This window comes from Heteronotia binoei, chromosome 15 (genome assembly GCF_032191835.1).
Source record: "Heteronotia binoei isolate CCM8104 ecotype False Entrance Well chromosome 15, APGP_CSIRO_Hbin_v1, whole genome shotgun sequence".
In the NCBI taxonomy this organism is placed as follows: Eukaryota; Metazoa; Chordata; class Lepidosauria; order Squamata; family Gekkonidae; genus Heteronotia; species Heteronotia binoei.
The window spans coordinates 34,782,895-34,800,596 of NC_083237.1; the positions used below are offsets into that span (position 1 = coordinate 34,782,895).

Consider the following 17,702-nt stretch of genomic DNA (forward strand, 5'->3'; position numbering starts at 1 on the left):
TATTTTGCATTTCAAAGACCTTGCTGGCCTCCGGCGCCTAAATCACTCTTTCTTCCCCCCCCCCTTCACATTCTATTGGAACCACAGTGTTAGTCAAGTATAGAATTATAGGGTTAGTGAGCAATAAATGAACATTCCAAACAGCAGAGTAAATAAACTCGAACAACAGAATTTGCTTCAAAGCACACAATTTGCTTCAAAGCACACAAGCTGACATACTGCCCCCCCCCCCCAAGCTCTTGCTCGGGGCTTGTCTGGGTGCAATAGGTAAAATTGCTTTAGCAGTTGAGGAGCGTTTAGATCGGAGGACTTTACCCTCTCATCGCAGCTAGGTGGGAAGTAGAGCCAGCGGACTAAATAATATAACCCCCCCCTTTGAATCTTAGAGTCCAGGATCTCCTTCACCTCGTGATGTTTCTGGCCCCTCACCAGAATAGGTGTCAAGTCTGATGCTTCAATAACGAGACTTTCTTGATAAGAAGTTTCTAGTTTATTGTAACATGTTGCAGAACTACAGACGAGAGATTGCGAGACTGGCGAGCATACACAAAGGGCAAACTTTTAAGGTACAAATCAAAAGCATTCCTGAGGGGGGGCACACTATGCAGGGCACATTCACACATCGTTGTTACTTTTATCGTTTTCAGGCCTTGGTTGGCCTTGGGCGCTTCCTTAGCGCTCGTTATCTCTGAGAAGGCTCTACAATCTTATTCCCATATTCTCGTTACCAAGCTGTGCTACATAACAAAGGAAAGGAGGGGGAAGGAGAGGTTGAGCTAGCAGCACTTGAATACAGTATAACTTTTACCCAGGAGCCCTTTCCTGAACCAGCGTTTGGGCCTAAACTACTCAGACATCATAGCAGACTTGACATACTGCCCCCCCTAAGCCCCCTCCACTGCGGGGGGAGGGTGTTTGGTCGCTTCACGCTCCAGGACTTCTCGGTTGAAGGCACATCGGTCGGTTAGGGCGGTGGTGGCCCCCGCGGGTGGAGGATGCCAGCTGGATGGCCTGGGGTCCCGGCGGGTCAAACTGCAATGAAAGACAGGGTGGATTTTACCCAGGGTGGGGGGCAGGTCCAATTCCACAGTTACTGGATTAATCACCCTTTTTACCCTGAATGGCCCCAGGAACTTAACTGCCAGTTTGCGTGAGGGCTGGGTTAGAGGTAGGTTCTTGGTTGAAAGGTACACAGAGTCCCCTATCTTAAATTCTCCCGCCGGGATATGGGACTTGTCATATTGCTTTTTGTAGGCTTCCTTGGCTGCTTCCAAGTTTTCCCTTATGATGGGCCAGCTGCTGCTTGGTCCATCCCACCATTGCTCGAACGTGGTGGGAGTGTCTTGGCTGCCCCCTCCCGGGAGCAGGGGGAGGGGTTTTCCCTCGTAGCCGAACACGGTGGAGAAGGGGGAAGTTTCGGTGGAACTCTGCATGCTATTGTTGTAACAGTACTCCGCAAAGGGGAGCAGATCAACCCAATCGGACTGTCGTTGGTTCACAAAGCACCTTAGGTATTGCTCTAGCACCCCGTTGACCCTCTCCGTCTGTCCGTCCGTTTGGGGGTGATAGGCTGAGTTCAATCCCTGTTCCATCCCCACTAATTTACAAAACTCCCGCCAGAAGGTGGCAACGAACTGAGGCCCGCGGTCGCTAATGACCTTCTCTGGGAATGAGTGTAGTTTTATGACGTGGTCAAAAAACAGGGTTGCCAATTTCTTTGCTGTGGGCAGTTGGGTGCAGGGGATGAAGTGGGCTTGTTTGGAGAAGGTATCCACTACTACCAAGATGACTGTCTTCCCCCGGGAGGGAGGGAGTTCTACCATGAAGTCCATGGATACTATGGCCCAGGGGTGTTTAGCTGTCTCTAGCGGCCGCAAGACCCCTGGCGGTTCCCCCCCCTTTTTTGGCCATTATGCACATCGGGCAGCTTGTGACAAATTCAGACACGTCTTTTCAGAGGGACGGCCACCAGAATTGCCGATTGACCAAGTGCAGCGTTTTTACGTAGCCAAAATGTCCCGCCAACTTGGACGAGTGGCAAAGTTGGAGGATTTCTCTTCGCAGGCACTTGGGCACGTACAGTTTGTCTCCTTTGTACCACAGCCCGTCTCCCCCTTTCTGCACGCCCTCGGGGCGCTCGTCCCCCTCCCTTCTGGCTTCTAGCTCTATGCGCTCGCGGTTCACCCCCTCCAATTCCTTCCTTTTTTGGGAGCGAGTGGTGACCATGGCCACCACTTGTGACGGCTGGATTAAGGAGTCTACCACCTCCTCCCTCTGGCTCTCGTGCTGCGGGAGCCTTGATAGGGCGTCTGCTAGGAAGTTCCTCGTCCCAGGGATGTGCTTTAGGGTGAAATCAAATTTGGAAAAGAAGCCCGCCCATCTGATTTGCTTTTCACTCATTTTGCGCTTCCCCGTCAGTGCTTCCAGGTTTTTGTGGTCGGTCCACACTTCGAAGGGGAGTTTTGCTCCCTCTAGCCAAGACCTCCAGGTTTTTAGTGCAAACATGACCGCAAACGCCTCCTTGTCCCACACTGACCAGTTGCGCTGCTCGTCTGAGAATTTTTGGGAGATATAGGCACAGGGTCGCAGCTTCCCCTCCCCATCCCTTTGCATGAGAATGGCTCCTACGGCCACGTCGGAGGCGTTGCATTGGACCACGAAGGCCCTTTGCTCGTCCGGGTGGCTTAGGACCGGCTCGCTGGTGAACAGCCGTTTCAGATGATTGAAGGCTTTCTGACATTCGGCCGTCCACGTCAACCCCGCCCCGGGCCGTTTCGCCTCTGGGCCCTTGCCTTTCGTCTTTAGGAGATCGGTCAAGAAGAAGAAGAAGAAGATATTGGATTTATATCCCGCCCTCCACTCCGAAGAGTCTCAGAGCGGCTTACAATCTCCTTTACCTTCCTCCCCCACAACAGACACCCTGTGAGGTGGGTGGGGCTGGAGAGGGCTCTCACAGCAGCTGCCCTTTCAAGGACAACCTCTGCCAGAGCTATGGCTGACCCAAGGCCATTCCAGCAGGTGCAAGTGGAGGAGTGGGGAATCAAACCCGGTTCTCCCAGATAAGAGTCCGCACACTTAACCACTACACCAAACTGGCTATTCGAGCGAACCCCTCTATAAATTGCCTGTAGAAATTTGCGAACCCGAGGAAAGATTGGAGCTGTCTACGTGTCCTCGGGGGAGCCCATTCTAACACTGCTTGGACCTTGGCCGGGTCCATGGCCAGGCCTTGTTTGGACACCCAGAACCCCAAGTAGTCTAGTTCCGTCTTGTGGAATTTGCATTTAGACAGTTTCGCATACAACTGATGCTCCAGCAACGTGCTGAGCACCTCCCTCACTAACTTCACGTGCGACTCCAAATCTTGCAAATAAATAATGATGTCATCCAGGTAAACCACCACCCCCTTAAACAAATACTTTCTCAAAACATCATTGATGAAGTTCATAAACACCCCCGGGGCCCCTGCAGCCCAAATGGCATCACCAGATACTCAAATTGTCCCATCGGGGTGTTGAAAGCCGTTTTCCACTCATCCCTTTCCTTGATGCGCACGCGGAAATAAGCGTCGCGCAAGTCCAGTTTGGTAAAAATCTTCCCCCCCGCCACCGTACTCAACATGTCCCGGATGAGGGGGATGGGGTAGGCGTTAGACATGGACGCCGCATTAATCCCGTGAAAATCTGTGCAAAGTCTAAGTGAGCCATCCTTCTTCTTCCGGAATAGCACCGGGGCGGCGTGGGGGGCCGTGGCCGGCCGGATGAACCCCCGCGCTAAGTTTAAGTCTAGGAACTTGCGAAGCTCCTTCTTCTCAGCCCACCCCATCTGATACAGCTTGGCCTTGGGCAGGGCTTCCCCCGGGATCAGCTCTATGGCGCAGTCGGTGCTCCGGTGGGGGGGCAGTTGGTTGGCCTCCTCCTCACTAAACACCCGCATTAGGTCCCGATAGACCGCGGGGATCGGGTGCACTTCCTCCACCGATACACACGCTCTCTCATGCGCCACTGGGGCCTTTGGTCCCCAGGCGGGGTTCCAGAGGTGTGGCTTGCACCCTGGGTCTAAAAATCGGATGGTCTGCGCCCTCCACCGGATTAGGGGCTCGTGCTTTTCCAACCACCCCACCCCCAGCATGATCGGGTAGGAGCAGGAGGGGGCGATTACAAAGAATTCTTGATCCCAATGTTCCTCTATCCCCATGGGGCAGGGCAATGTCTCGCGGGTGCACGGCTCTCCGCACATCACGGACCCGTCCATTTGCTCAAACAGCATGGGGTAAGGCAGCTGTGAGCTTTCTAGTCCCAACGCCTCCACTACCTTGGGGGAGATCAGTTCCCTGTTGCACCCTGAGTCTATGAGGGCTCGGATCTGCATGAACCTCCATAGCTTGGGGTTCAGTAACTTAACAGTCACAAAGTACAGTCTCCCCTTTACTCTCACCGTCAGCGGCACCTCGTCGCGGTCGACCTGCCGTTGGGCGCCCAGAGCAGCAAGTCGGGCTCGTTTCCCGCCGGTTCTTCCACCCATGCGAGGTCGGCCAATTCTGCGGAGAGGAGCACTTCTTCTTCCTGCAGCTCCTCCTGCACCAGCACACTGCTTTTCGCCGCATCCTTAGGGCGGCTGGGGGTCTTCTTCGGAGCCGGGGTGACCAGTTTTGGCTGGGCCGGGGACGACCGGGCCGGCGGGGGGTGAGGGCAGGCGGACGCCAGGTGGTTCGGGTCTCTGCACTGGTAGCATCTGCGGGGTCCCACTGGCGCGGCAGTTGCCGGTTTCTTCGCCTTGGCCAGCTCGCTCTTCACCGAGGCCCCCTTCGGTTGGGCCTTCCCCGACTGGTGTTGCCATAGCATAGCCACTCGCTTGAGGTTGTTTTCTACCTCACTGGCTAGCTGAATCCACCCCACCAGGGTTGTCGGAAGGGCTTGGGTGAGGGCCCGATCCAAAATGCTGGCGTTCAGCCCGCTGGTGAACTGCTCGATTTTCATCACTTCGTTCCACCCCCGGACCCGGCCAACGTTGGCTTGGAAATCGACCGCGTACTCGCGAATGGGTCGGGCTCCCTGCTGCATGTCCCGCAGGGCTGCCAGCGCTCGGGATTCTTGCAACGGGTCTTCAAATTGGGTCAGCAGGGCTTGTAGGAAGGTGTGCACGTCACCCAGGATCGGGCTCCTGGCCTTGCACAGGCTCACGTACCATCTCTTGGCTGCCCCTCTCAGCTTCGACCCCAGGTAGTCGACCTGACTGAATTCATCCGGGAAGGAGTTCCCCCAGTAGTGCATGAAGCTGTTTGCCTGGATCCCAAAGTAGTTCACCTCCTCCGGGTCCCCGTCGAAGGTGGCATCCAGCTCACAACGCACATTTCTCGGCCCCGCTGGCGGCGCTGGAGGTGGCGGGGCAGGGGCTGGGGCGGCCCCGGCCCGCACTGGGGCGGCCCCGGCCCGCACTGGGGCGGCCGGCACAGCGGGTTGGCTAGGGCGGCCTCGGGGCTTCGCCGGGGCTGGTCTTAGGGAGGTAGGTATCCCAAGCGCCCTTCCGAGCTGGATGGTCAGGTCGCGCACCTCGTCCCTCAGACCTCCCGCCTTGTCGTCGCCATCGTCTCTGACCTGGACGACGACGATGCTGTCTGCTTCCCCCGTCTCCCCTGAGCCCGGGCTCGCGGCTTCAGATCCAGCCACCTGAATCGACCTGATGTGGTGGTTCAGGATAGCCTCTCGGCACAGAGGGGCCTGGTCCATGATGGTGGTCGAGGTCCTCTGCTGGTATTGCCGGGGCGATAGCACCAGCTGGAACTCCTGGGGGGACTCCACGGCTTTTCTAGGGTCTAGGCCGTGCCACGGGGCCGGTCCCTCGGGTCCCGGTTCGAGTGGGAGTTTTCCGTCATCCGGAATCTGGTCGGCCATCGGGCCTTTCAAGTTGCCGGAACGGTTAGGTCCCAAAAAGGGAGTCTTGCAAAATGTCAAGTCTGATGCTTCAATAACGAGACTTTCTTGATAAGAAGTTTCTAGTTTATTGTAACATGTTGCAGAACTACAGACGAGAGATTGCAAGACTGGCGAGCATACACAAAGGGCAAACTTTTAAGGTACAAATCAAAAGCATTCCTGAGGGGGGGGGCACACTATGCAGGGCACATTCACACGTTGTTGTTACTTTTATCGTTCTCAGGTCTTGGTTGGCCTTGGGCGCTTCCTTAGCGCTCGTTATCTCTGAGAAGGTTCTACAATCTTATTCCCATATTCTCGTTACCAAGCTGTGCTACATAACAAAGGAAAGGAGGGGGAAGGAGAGGTTGAGCTAGCAGCACTTGAATACAGTATGGCTTTTACCCAGGAGCCCTTTCCTGAACCAGTGTTTGGGCCTAAACTACTCAGACATCATAGCAGACTTGACAATAGGTTCCGGTGCGGGGCTCCGAGGATGCCACTTCGACCCACCCGGATCTCGACAGATAAGACTGCAATGGAAAACAGGGTGTATTTTACTGAACAGTTTGGGCAAGTCCAGTTCTACAGTTACTTTGTTAATCACCCTTTTGATTTTGAACAGCCCCAGGAATCGGTAAGCTAACTTCCGGGAGGTTTGTGGCAATGGGAGGTTCTTGGTAGAGAGGAATACAGTCTCCCCTACTTTGAAGTCCCACCCTGGGCTGTGCTTTTTGTCAAATTGGGCTTTGTAGTCCTTTTTTGCTTCCTCTAGATTTTCCTGGATCACCTTCCAGGACTTCTCCAGTCTTCCCCACCATTGTTGACATTCGGGGGATAGAGGCGGCTCTTTCCCTCCCAGGAGAGAGGGGAAGGGCTTTCCCTCATAACCATGCACTGCTTGAAACGGGGACACTTTTGTCGAGCTGTGGAGGCTGTTATTGTATCCATACTCGGCAAAGCGCAGTAGCTCCACCCTGTTGGATTGCTGGAAGTTTATGTAGCAGCGCAGGTACTGCTCCAGGAGCCCGTTCATCCTCTCGCTCTGACCGTCTGTTTGCAGATGGTAGGCGGAACTTAGTCCCTGTTCCACTCTGGTCAATTTGCAAAACTCCCGCCAGAAGTTGGCAATGAACTGTGGCCCGTGGTCGCTAATGACCTTGTCGGGGAATGAGTGGACCCAGACCACATGTAAGAAAAACAAGTAAGCCAGTTCTTTGGCTGTGGGGAGCTTCCGGCACGGGATGAAGTGGGCTTGCTTGGAAAAAGTGTCCACCACCACCAATATCACTGTTTGCCCTCTGGAGGGCGGTAGTTCCACTATAAAGTCCATTGACACCACCAACCATGGCCGTTCTGCCGTGGGGAGGGGTTGCAAAAGTCCCGGTACTTTCCCTCCCCTCCTTTTGGCCATGAGGCAAGTGGGACATGTCTGAATGAATTCTGAAATGTCCTTTTTCATTTGGGGCCACCAAAACTGCCGGTGAACCAAGTGGAGGGTTTTCACGTAACCAAAGTGCCCAGCCAGTTTATTGGTGTGGCAATGCTGTAGTACCTCCACCCTTAAAGATTTGGGCACATACAGTTTCCCATCGTGATACCAGAAGCCTCCCTCCCCTTTCGTGAGTCTCTCCGGCCACTCTTACCCTTCCACCTCTGCTTCAGTTATTAGTTTGTTCCCCCCCCACGGGTCTTTCTTTTGGGCAGCCGTTTTTGATCTGGTTTGCACGGCCCTGGCCACGGCCTCAGGGGGTATTAGGGAGTCTATCACCTCGTCTCGCTCGCTCTCATGCTGGGGCAATCTTGAGAGCCCGTCTGCTAAAAAGTTCTTTGAGCCCGGGATTTGACGCAAAGTGAAATCGAACTTGGCGAAAAAACCCGCTCATCGGATCTGTTTCCCTGTTAGCTTTCGGTGCCTGGTGAGGGCCTCTAGGTTCTTGTTGTCAGTCCAGATCTCAAACGGGACCTGCGCCCCCTCCAGCCACAATCGCCAGGTTTTTAAGGCGGACGTTACTGTGTAGGCTTCCTTGTCCCACACCGACCAGTTTCGCTGCTCGTTAGAGAATTTGCACGAAATGTAAGCACACGGTCTCAGGCGCCCCTCCTCATCTTTCTGTATCAGTATTGCTCCTACGGCAGTGTCGGAGGCGTCGCATTGGACCACGAAGGGTTTGAGCTCATTAGGGTGCGCTAGCACCGGCTCGCTGGTGAATAGCCGCTTTAGGGTGTCGAATGCCTCCTGGCACTGTTTAGTCCAGTTTTACTTAGCCCCGGGCTTCTTGGCCTCTGGACCCTTCCCCTTCGTTTGAAGGAGGTCGGTTAAGGGGAGGTCCACCCTAGCGAACCCCTGTATGAATGACCTATAGAAATTTGTGAATCTGAGGAACGATTGGAGCTGTCTACGTGTCCTCGGGGGTTCCCAGTCTAACACTGCTTGTATTTTTGCGGGGTCCTTGGCCAGCCCTTTGCCTGATACCCGGAAGCCTAAGTTGTCCAGCTCCTCTTTATGGAACTCGCACTTGGACAGCTTGGCATACACTTTATTCTGATACAGGGTGCTCAGAACTTCTCGAACCAGTTTCACATGGGAGGGCAGATCTTTCGAATAGATAATGATGTCATCAAGGTACACCACCACCCCCTTATACAGGTATTTCCTCAGCACATCATTGATAAAGTTCATGAACACCCCCGGGGCCCCCTGGAGTCCGAACGGCATCACTAGGTACTCGAACTGGCCCAGAGGGGTGTTAAACGCCATTTTCCATTCGTCCCCCTCCTTGATGCGGACGTGGAAGTAAGCGTCTCGCAGGTCGAGCTTGGTGAAGATGGATCCCTCCAATACGGCACTTAGCAGATCTTTGATCAGGGGGATGGGGTAGGTGTTTGACATGGAGATCCCATTAATCCCGCAAAAGTCTGTGCAAAGTCTCAAACTCCCGTCCTTCTTCTTATGGAACAGGACTGGGCTGGCATGTGGCGCCGTGGCGGGGCAGATGAAGCCCCGGCGGAGGTTCTTGTCGAGGAACTTCCGCAGCTCTGCCTTCTCTGCCCAACCCATTGAGTAGAGCTTAGCTTTGGGTAGGGACTGGCCCAGAATGAGTTCTATGGCACAGTCCATGCTCCGGTGGGGCGGTAACTCATCGGCCTCCACCTCGCTAAACGCCCCCTTCAAATCTCGGTACTCCTTAGGGATAGATCTAATCTCCTCTATGGTCACACACAGTTTCTCATTCTTAGGGGGGGCCGTGGCCCCCAGAGTTCTCGCCACAGGTGGGAGGTGCACCGCTTGTCAAGAAAATCGATCGTGTGTTCCCCCCACTGTATGTCCGGTTGGTGCCATGCTAGCCAGCCCACCCCCAACACAATATCAAAGGAGCAAGAAGGGGCGATCACAAACACTTCTAAGTCCCAGTGATCCTCTACCCTCATAGGGACCTCCTGGGTCTGCTCCACACAGGGCTCCCCCTTCATTCGTGTCCCGTCCATTTGCTCAAACTTGAGCCGTCGGGGGAGAAGTTCTTTCGTTAACTCTAACATTTCCACCAGTCTAGGGGTTATAATCTCCCGGGTGCAGCCTGAGTCTATGAGGGCTTGAGCGTGCACAAACCGTTTCAATTTGACGTTTAACAAAGTCAATGGGACAAACATTAGTTCCCCCAATATTCTCACCTGTAGTGGTGCCGCTTTCTCCGGGACCTGCCCCTTGGCACCGTCTAGTGCAGGTCGGTCCCGTTTCCCGCCGGCTCAATTTCCCACGGATCTTCCCCCAGCTCCTCCAGCATTATAGAATCCTCGTCAAGCACCACCGACAGTGCGGTGCTTCCCCCGCTCGATTCCTTGGGCTTGCTCGTCTTCTTCGCCCCGATCGCGGGCTCCTTTGGCGTTGGGGTGACTGCTCGGGTCCTCTCTGGGCAGTTGGCCGCCAGGTGGTTGGGCTCCCTGCATTGGTAGCACTTGTGGGAGATGGCGACGGTTTTCAGGACCCCCCCCCCCCGGCACCTTTTTGGTTTTGGTCTTCTGGGCCGGACGAGCGTTGTGGCTTGGTTTGCTCTGGTGGCCTTGGCGCTGTAGGGCCACCTCCTTCATGTTGCTCTCAATCTCCCTTGCCAGTTGGATCCACCCAACGAGGGTGGCCGGTCTCGCTTGCGCCAGGGCCCGATCCAGCAGCCCCGCGGTCAATCCCTTCTTGAAGGCCCTTATCTTCATCGCCTCACTCCAACCCTGTATCTTGCGGACGTGGTTGCAGAATTCCAGGGTGTACTCCCGGATCGAGCTGCCCCCGTGGTGGATCTCGGCTATCGCCGTGATTTCCCTCGTCTCTTGCAAGGGGTCCTCGAACTGCGACAGGAGGGCTTGCAGGAACCCGGCCACCATGGCGACTTCAGGGCCCCGAGTCTCGTAGAGGCTCACGTACCACAGCTGTGCCTCTCCCATCATCTTTGACCCCAGGTAGGCCACTCGGCTGTGTTCATCTGGGAAGTAGTGCATGTAGCTGTTGGCCTGGATGATGAAGTACTCCACCTTGTCGGGGCTCCCGTCGAAGGTAACATCCAGTTCGCGAGTTTTCACCCTCGCTCCCGGTCCTGCCGGGGTGGTGGCTCCCGCTGGTGCTGCGGGCCCCGCCGAGGGTGCTGGTGGGGCAAGGACCGGTGGTTGCGCCCTAGCTGGTCCTCCCAGCGCTCGTGCCAGCGCCCAATCGATCTGCTTCTGCACCTCTCGAATCATCAGTGACATGTTCGCCTTCATTTCTTGCCTCAGGTCACACCCCAAGATCTCCATCTCCTTCCGGAGATCTTCGGTTGGGTCGTGTCTGGGGGAGGAGGCCCGCGAGTCGCACCCGTCGTCCTCCTCCGAGCCGGCCTGTCAGTCGGTCGAGTGCTCCCGCATGCCCCTTTCCCCGGTCATGCTGTCGCGCCGGTCCAGCAGCTCGATCGGGCTCCCTCGGTCCTCCGGTTCCCTTGGGGTGCGGAGGATATTCGCATGCCTCTGCGCCGCCTCATCCATCAGCGTGGTCAAAGTGCGGGGGTTCCAACCCTTTGGGGTGATGAACAGCTGCTGGCTGCTCACCTTCTTTGGTTTCCACTGCTCGATAACGTGCCACGCCGGAGTTCCTGGTATTGCTTCAGGAGTGGAGGGCTCTGGGTCATCGGGTGCTTTTTCAGCCATTCGCTAAAAAGTAACTCTTGCCGATAAGCCCCACTTGGGATCAGTATCAAAATGTCAGCGAAGGGGGCATTGAAGTTTCAAAATAAACAGACTTGTCTTTGTTCAAAACTAAGTTTCATTTTATTAGATTACTACAATGCTACTCTCTACACAGGTCTATTGATAATGATAATGAATAAGGCAAAGGCATTGGCATTTATGGATACACATCAAAGCAAGGGGCTTTAAATCAGTTCTCATAATAAAGTTACATTCAGGTTGTTGAGAGGAACCAGTTCACACATTCCTTATCTCTTCCCCAGTCAGGCTGTGCCTCCCTTCCCGTTCTGTCCTTGCAGGCGCTTGAGAAACGGCGAAATGTTTTGCACTTCAAAGACCTTGCTGGCCTCTGGCGCCTAAATCACTCTTTCTTCCCCCCCCCCTTCACATTCTATTGGAACCACAGTGTTAGTCAAGTATAGAATTATGGGGTTAGTGAGCAATAAATGAACATTCCAAACAGCAGAGTAAATAAACATTTCGAACAACAGAATTTGCTTCAAAGCACACAAGCTGACACCACTCACCAGGCTGGTCACATGCTGGATTTGGTCTTTGGGGATGGTATAACATTGGATCTGATAGCTGTTGATACAGTTCTGTGATCAGATCACTATGCCCTGAAAGTCTGATTTAACCTGCAGCTCTTCTCCTGTTTAGGTGGTGAGCAGATTTATGCTCACCTGTGGAGCCAACTGAACCCTGAGTGGCTTTGGGAAGCTCTGCGGGATCCAATGCTGCCTGGCAGGCTGCTAGATGAACAAGTGGGGGACTGGTATTCCTGGCTCTCTGCAGCCATTGACGACATCACCCCCTGGCTTCCTCTTTGTTGCCGTACCAAAGTGGCTCCATGGTATACCTTGGAGCTGCAGAGGATGAAGTGGCAACTTAAATAGCTAGAGTGAGTGTGGTGGTGTTCTTATGACAAGGACTCAAGAACTTCTTATAGATCATTTATGAAGGTCTATGAGAAGGCAGTGAAATCTGCTAAAAGAGAATTCTATGCAACCTCCATTGCGTCTGCAAAATCGCACCCAGCCCAATTATTTAGGACAATTTGCTCGCTAACTACAGTGCTGACAGGTTAGGACAATGGCTGCAGGGCTTTTGAGACTTATTTTGCAGATAAAGTCCTGACTCTCTGCCAGGATCTTCCAGCCACAGTTGATACAGGACGGGAACTGGAAGCCAGTTGTCCATCTTCTGGCCCTTTTTTGGAGCACTTCAGTTGACTTTCTCTGGAAGATGTGGACAGGGTCTTGGCTGCAGTGAAGCCTACCACCTGTCCTCTGGACCCATGCCTGTCTTGGCTTGTCAAAGCAGGTATCTGGAGCCCTCTGGTTGACATTGTGAATCTGTCACCATCATCAGGGATGTTCCCAGTTAGGCTCAAAGAGGCAGTGGTGGGTCTGCTTTTGAAGAAGCCATCTTTGGACCAATTACTGCCCAGTTTCAAATTGTCTGTTTCTGGGCAAGGTAACTGAGAAAGCATTGGTGGAGCAGTTTCAAGCTTTCCTGGAGGATACCTCTATCCTTGACCCTTTCCAGTCCGACTTTTGCCCTGTGGTTGCCCTCGCAGATGACCTCAGAAGGCATCTGGATCAAGGTGGGTCAGCACTGCTGTTACTTTTAGATCTTTCAACACAGTAAATTAATGACCCACCGCCTTGCTGACATTAAAGTTCAGGGAGTTGCCTTACAGTGGTTTTCCTCCTTTCTCCGTGGTTGGGGACAAAGGATGGCTCTTGGTGAGCAGACCTCCACGCGTCACCCACTTGAATGAGGTGTACTACTGGGAGCTATTCTCTCACCAATGATGTTCAACATCTTTATGAGCTCCCTTGCCCAGATTGCTTGACGTTTTGGACTGGGTTGTCACCAATATGTGGATGATACCCAGCTCTATCTGCTGATGGATGGCAAATCAGATTCTGCCCCAGATTATTTGATTAGGGCTCTAGAAGCTGTGGCTGGATGGTTGTGACAAAGCCTGCTGAAGCTCAATCCAGTTAAGATGGAGGTCCTGTACCTGAACCAAGGGGGATTGGAGTTGGGCTTCCAACTCCCAACCCTGGATGGTTTATCTCTTGTGCCAGCTCAGAAGGTGAAGAGTCTGGGAGTGATACTGGATGCCTCACTTACCATGGAGGCTCAGATCACAGCAGTTGCTCGATCTGCCTTCTATCATTTTTGGCAAGTCAGACAGATGGCGCCCTATCTATCCCAGCTACAGTGATCCATGCAACAGTCACTTCCAGACTGGATTACTGTAACTTGCTCTATGCAGGCTTGCCCTTGGGGCTGATCTGGAAACTCCAGCTGGTGCAAAAGGTGGCAGCACGGCTGTTAAGTGCATTGCCTTTACAGGCGAGCATTTGACTGGTGCTGTGCCAATTGCACTGGTTACCAATTTACTAGATCTGCTTCAAGGTTTTGGTACTGATGTTTAAAGCCTTTCATGGCCTGGGACTGACATACTTGAAGGACTGCTTTTTCCCATATATGCCCTGGAAGTCGTTGCTGTCTGCTACACAACACCTGACCACCCCTGGCCCAAAGGATGTCCATCTTGCCTTGACCAGGGCCAGGGCTTTCTTGGCTCTGGCACCTGCCTGGTGGAATCAGCTCCCTATGGAAATCTGGGCCCTCCCTGAGTTACTACCATTTTGTAGGGCCTGCAAGATGGAGCTATTCTGCTTGGCTTTTGGTTGAGGCAGTGGGCATCCCATTCCAGCAACTATTCCATCAGTTGGCACCTTGTTGTGACATCATGCTTTACAGCCTTGTTGTGGTGCGATATCTTAATATTAACACCATCACTTTTTCTTGGGCCAAAAATTGTTGTATTTTGTGAAATGTACCCTTCCTGCCTGTGATGCACCTTATTTCGTTCTATTGTTCTATTGTTTTTGGTTTGCTAATTTTATTGCATTGTTTTAAATTTAAATTATAGGGTTTTTTTATTGTTGTTTAATTCATGTTGTGATTCGCCCTGAGCCTGTTATGGGAAAGGGTGGAATATAAGCCTATTAAACAAACAAACAAAAGAATAAATAATCATGGCCAAACTAAAGCTTCTGTACTGCATGGCAACTGTACATTGAGTGATGATTACAAAATAAGAAGTGTGGTATGATGGTGTGATTGATAGTTCATCTGGATAAGCCCTATGCAATCAAGAGGAGTATGTGGAAATTGCCCCAACCCCATATTCCCTCTCTTTTTTGGCTATTTTTAAAAGGTTACTCTTACCTCTGTAGAAACGAGCATCTGAGAATTCTGTGGGGGGGAAAAAGAATAAAGACATGACACAAGGATGTCAAACATGCGGCCTGGGGGCTCAATCAGGCCTCTGGAGGGCTCCTATCAGGCCCCCAAGCAACAGGCTGTTGTCTGCTTCCTGCTGCATCACAGCTTCCTTTGCCAGGCTTGCACAATTGCACAAGAGCTATAGAACAAAGCATTTATTTTCCTCATTGGCTGAGGCTCCTCCCTTGCGGAGGGAGGGGGAGGGATAACTTGTTTTGGCAGGCTCTCTCAATCGCATAGCAGAGCTGCTGAGCCAAGCCTCTCTTCCTTATATTGGCTAAAGCTCCCCCCCCTCCTGGTCCCCTGGGGAAGGAAGGAAAGAGCCAGAGCTTCTTTTGCCCAGTTCCCTGGATCCCATGGGAGAAATTCAAAGAAATCACCTTTAAGACCAATAATTGCTAATGTTTAAGCATGTTTAAAGGATTTTTTTTAAAAAAAATCATTAATTGTGTTTGTCTGTGTCCTTTATAAAATTTGTATCTCTGCTACCTAATCTTAAATAGGTACACACATGACCCACCCTGACAAGGTCTCATTTACATCAGATTCAGTCCTCATAACAAATGAGTTGTACACTCCTGATATAACAGAATTAGTTCTGCTCAGAGTGTAACCAGAAATTCTGGCCCAAGAAGTCCCAAGCCCATTCTGGTTCTGGCAGAGTTCCTTGCACTGGTCTTTGCCTTGCAAATTGCAGGTCGACCTAGAAATGGGCCATTCATTCTGGGTGATTCCTTACTGGCAGTTGCTCTGCCCCTGTGCTTCTGCTTGAGCTGGCTCAAGCGATTGATTCCCCACCAGTTGCTGGGCAGGTGGCTTTTGATCTGCGGCTACCTCCCATTCCCCTTGCAGTGACCAGATCTGGGTTTTTTTTGGAGATCCGGTTGCCATGAGAAGAATGGGAGATAGCTGTGGATCAAAGGTGCTCACGGAGCAACTTGTGGGGAATAGATCACTTGAGCTGGCTCAAGCAGAAGCCTGGTGGTGGAGCAACTGCCAGTGAGGAATCAGTGTTTGTCTCATCCAGATCTACTTCACAGGGTTGTTAAAAGGATAAACTGGAGGTGAGGGCAATGAAGTAAGCCACTTTGGGTCTCCACTGAGGGTAAAGACAAAGTATGACATTGATTATAAATTTCATTTTGTCTACATCTCAGCAACAAAATATGATCACTCCTGGTGTTACCTGATTTGGTATTTGTGCACCTCTTTTAGCAGGATGCTTGACTGCTGTTGTAATATTTGGACTACCATCAAATTTGGTGAGCATAGGGAGCTATGGGTTTGGTGAGTGAAGTAAGCAAGGGCAGAGTCCATGGCTGCCAAATCAGGTTTGGGAAATTCCTGGAGATTTGAGGGTGGTGCCTTAAGGAGAGGCTGTGATCACATATACTAAATAATGCACCTTCAATCCATTTTCAATCCATTTTCAATACATTTTTCAACTATTCTGCCCAGTTGGAAAGTGCATTGAAAGGGAATTGAAAGTGCAATTTAGTGTGTGTGATCACAGTCAGTGTTGGGTTTGCAGGTGAGGTAATTCAGCAGGGTATAATACCATAGAATCCACCCTCCAAAGCAGCCATTTCCTCTGGGAGAACTGATCTCTGCAGTGTAGAGTTTCATTATAATTCCTAGAGGCCTTGAGACTCCACCTGGAGGTTAGCAACTGTAGGAGAATCCCTGGTTTTTAAATGCAAGTTGCTGGAAAAAGCCACAAGTTACTCACTTACCTTTTTCTGCCATTAGTCTTTCTGAAAAAGGAATTATATTTGTTTTAAAAAATAAGCAACCAACAATGCCAGCCCAAGAATCCAAACCCCTTTCTCCAGGCACCAGCCTTGCCTAGCAAGGCTAATGTCAGTCTGGACCACATTTGTGAGATCCTCATCTGTGCACTGGTTATTCCGGCATCAGTGCCTCAGGAACAGAAGAAAACATATGAAGAAATCAGTCCGGCAAAAGAGGTACTTTACATTCAACTACCTTTCCCAAAATCAAAACAATTTTAACTACAGTTATGTGGATGGAACTTGGAGCTGTAGCAGCTCTCCTCTCTGAGGTAACAGCTTGCTTTTAATATTATGTTGTTGAAAAATCTATTTTAATAAACAGATCCATCAATCTGCCCATTCATCTATGGTATTAAAAACTCCTCAGAAATAGTTAGAAGTTTCCAAATTGACACCAGCTTCAGGATCAGTTTAGGAATTGTGGTGCAAGTATAAAAGGAATTGGAACATCCTGACCTGCATAATATCCAGAAATGTCCTCCTCTTATTTTTGGTGCTGGAAGCTCTGGTTGTCTCTGGTAGGGACAATGCATGAGAAAACAAAGCCAGGCTTTTGAAAATTGGCCACCATATTCAGGATGATGGAGTTGAAGAGCCAAAAATGAAGAGAATCAGGACATTCTGACTTAGATTATGTGCAAAAGTCCCCTGATGTTATTTTAGAGCTGCCAATCCCCAGGTGGAGAAAAACACTGTTATAAAAACTGTATACTCAAATTATACACTCAGTTGAATTCCACTTATTTATCACTTGTGTTATTTACATTCCACAACTCTATTTAACACAACTCAAACATAAGTGATTTATACCACATAACAAAGTCTTCGGCATCCACATTAGCACTGCACTTCCTGGTTGCTGTTAGATGAACACTGACTCAGAAGTAGAGACATTCAGACACAGCTTGAATGATGGAAGTGGCAGTTCTTGAAGCCAAAATTTTTTTACCATCAGTAGATAAACAGGATAATGCTCATAGCCTTGCAAACTTCATTGGCTGAATGAAGAGGGTTGGCTACCATTATTCACTACAGAAATCACTCCAGATACTTCCCAACCAAGGCACCAGTTCTTGCTGGTGCCTTGGGAAGTATCTCTATATTTCTGTAGTGAATAATCGTGAGCACAGGTTCCGTGGTAAGTTGGGTGGCCAGAATCAATTATTCAAGAACTGCCACTTCCATCATTCAATCTGTGTCTGAATTGTGTCTACTTCTGAGTCAGTGTTCATCTAACAGCAACCAGGAAGTGCAGTGTTGATGAGGATGCCAAAGGCTTTGTTTTCTTATGTAATATAAATCATTTCTGTTTGAGTTGTGTTAAATAGAGTTGTGGAATGTAAATAACACAAGTTATAAATAAGTGGAATTCAACTGAGTGTATAATTAGAGTATGCAGTTTTTGTAATTGTTTTTCTCAATCTAGACCTTAGTTCTGTTGTTTGTTTGGGTTAATCCCCAGGTGGGGGCAGTGAAT

General features: G+C 51.2%; 1 protein-coding gene across 1 annotated transcript in view; it reads right to left on the reverse strand.

The window, feature by feature from the left end:
* Positions 1 to 17,702, reverse strand: part of LOC132584548 (E3 ubiquitin-protein ligase TRIM39-like) — a 32,937-nt gene that overhangs the window by 7,602 nt on the left and 7,633 nt on the right. The window contains exon 2 of the mRNA XM_060256453.1: positions 14,376 to 14,402. Coding sequence (XP_060112436.1) covers positions 14,376 to 14,402 — 27 coding nt within the window. The remainder of the gene's footprint in view (positions 1 to 14,375; positions 14,403 to 17,702) is intronic.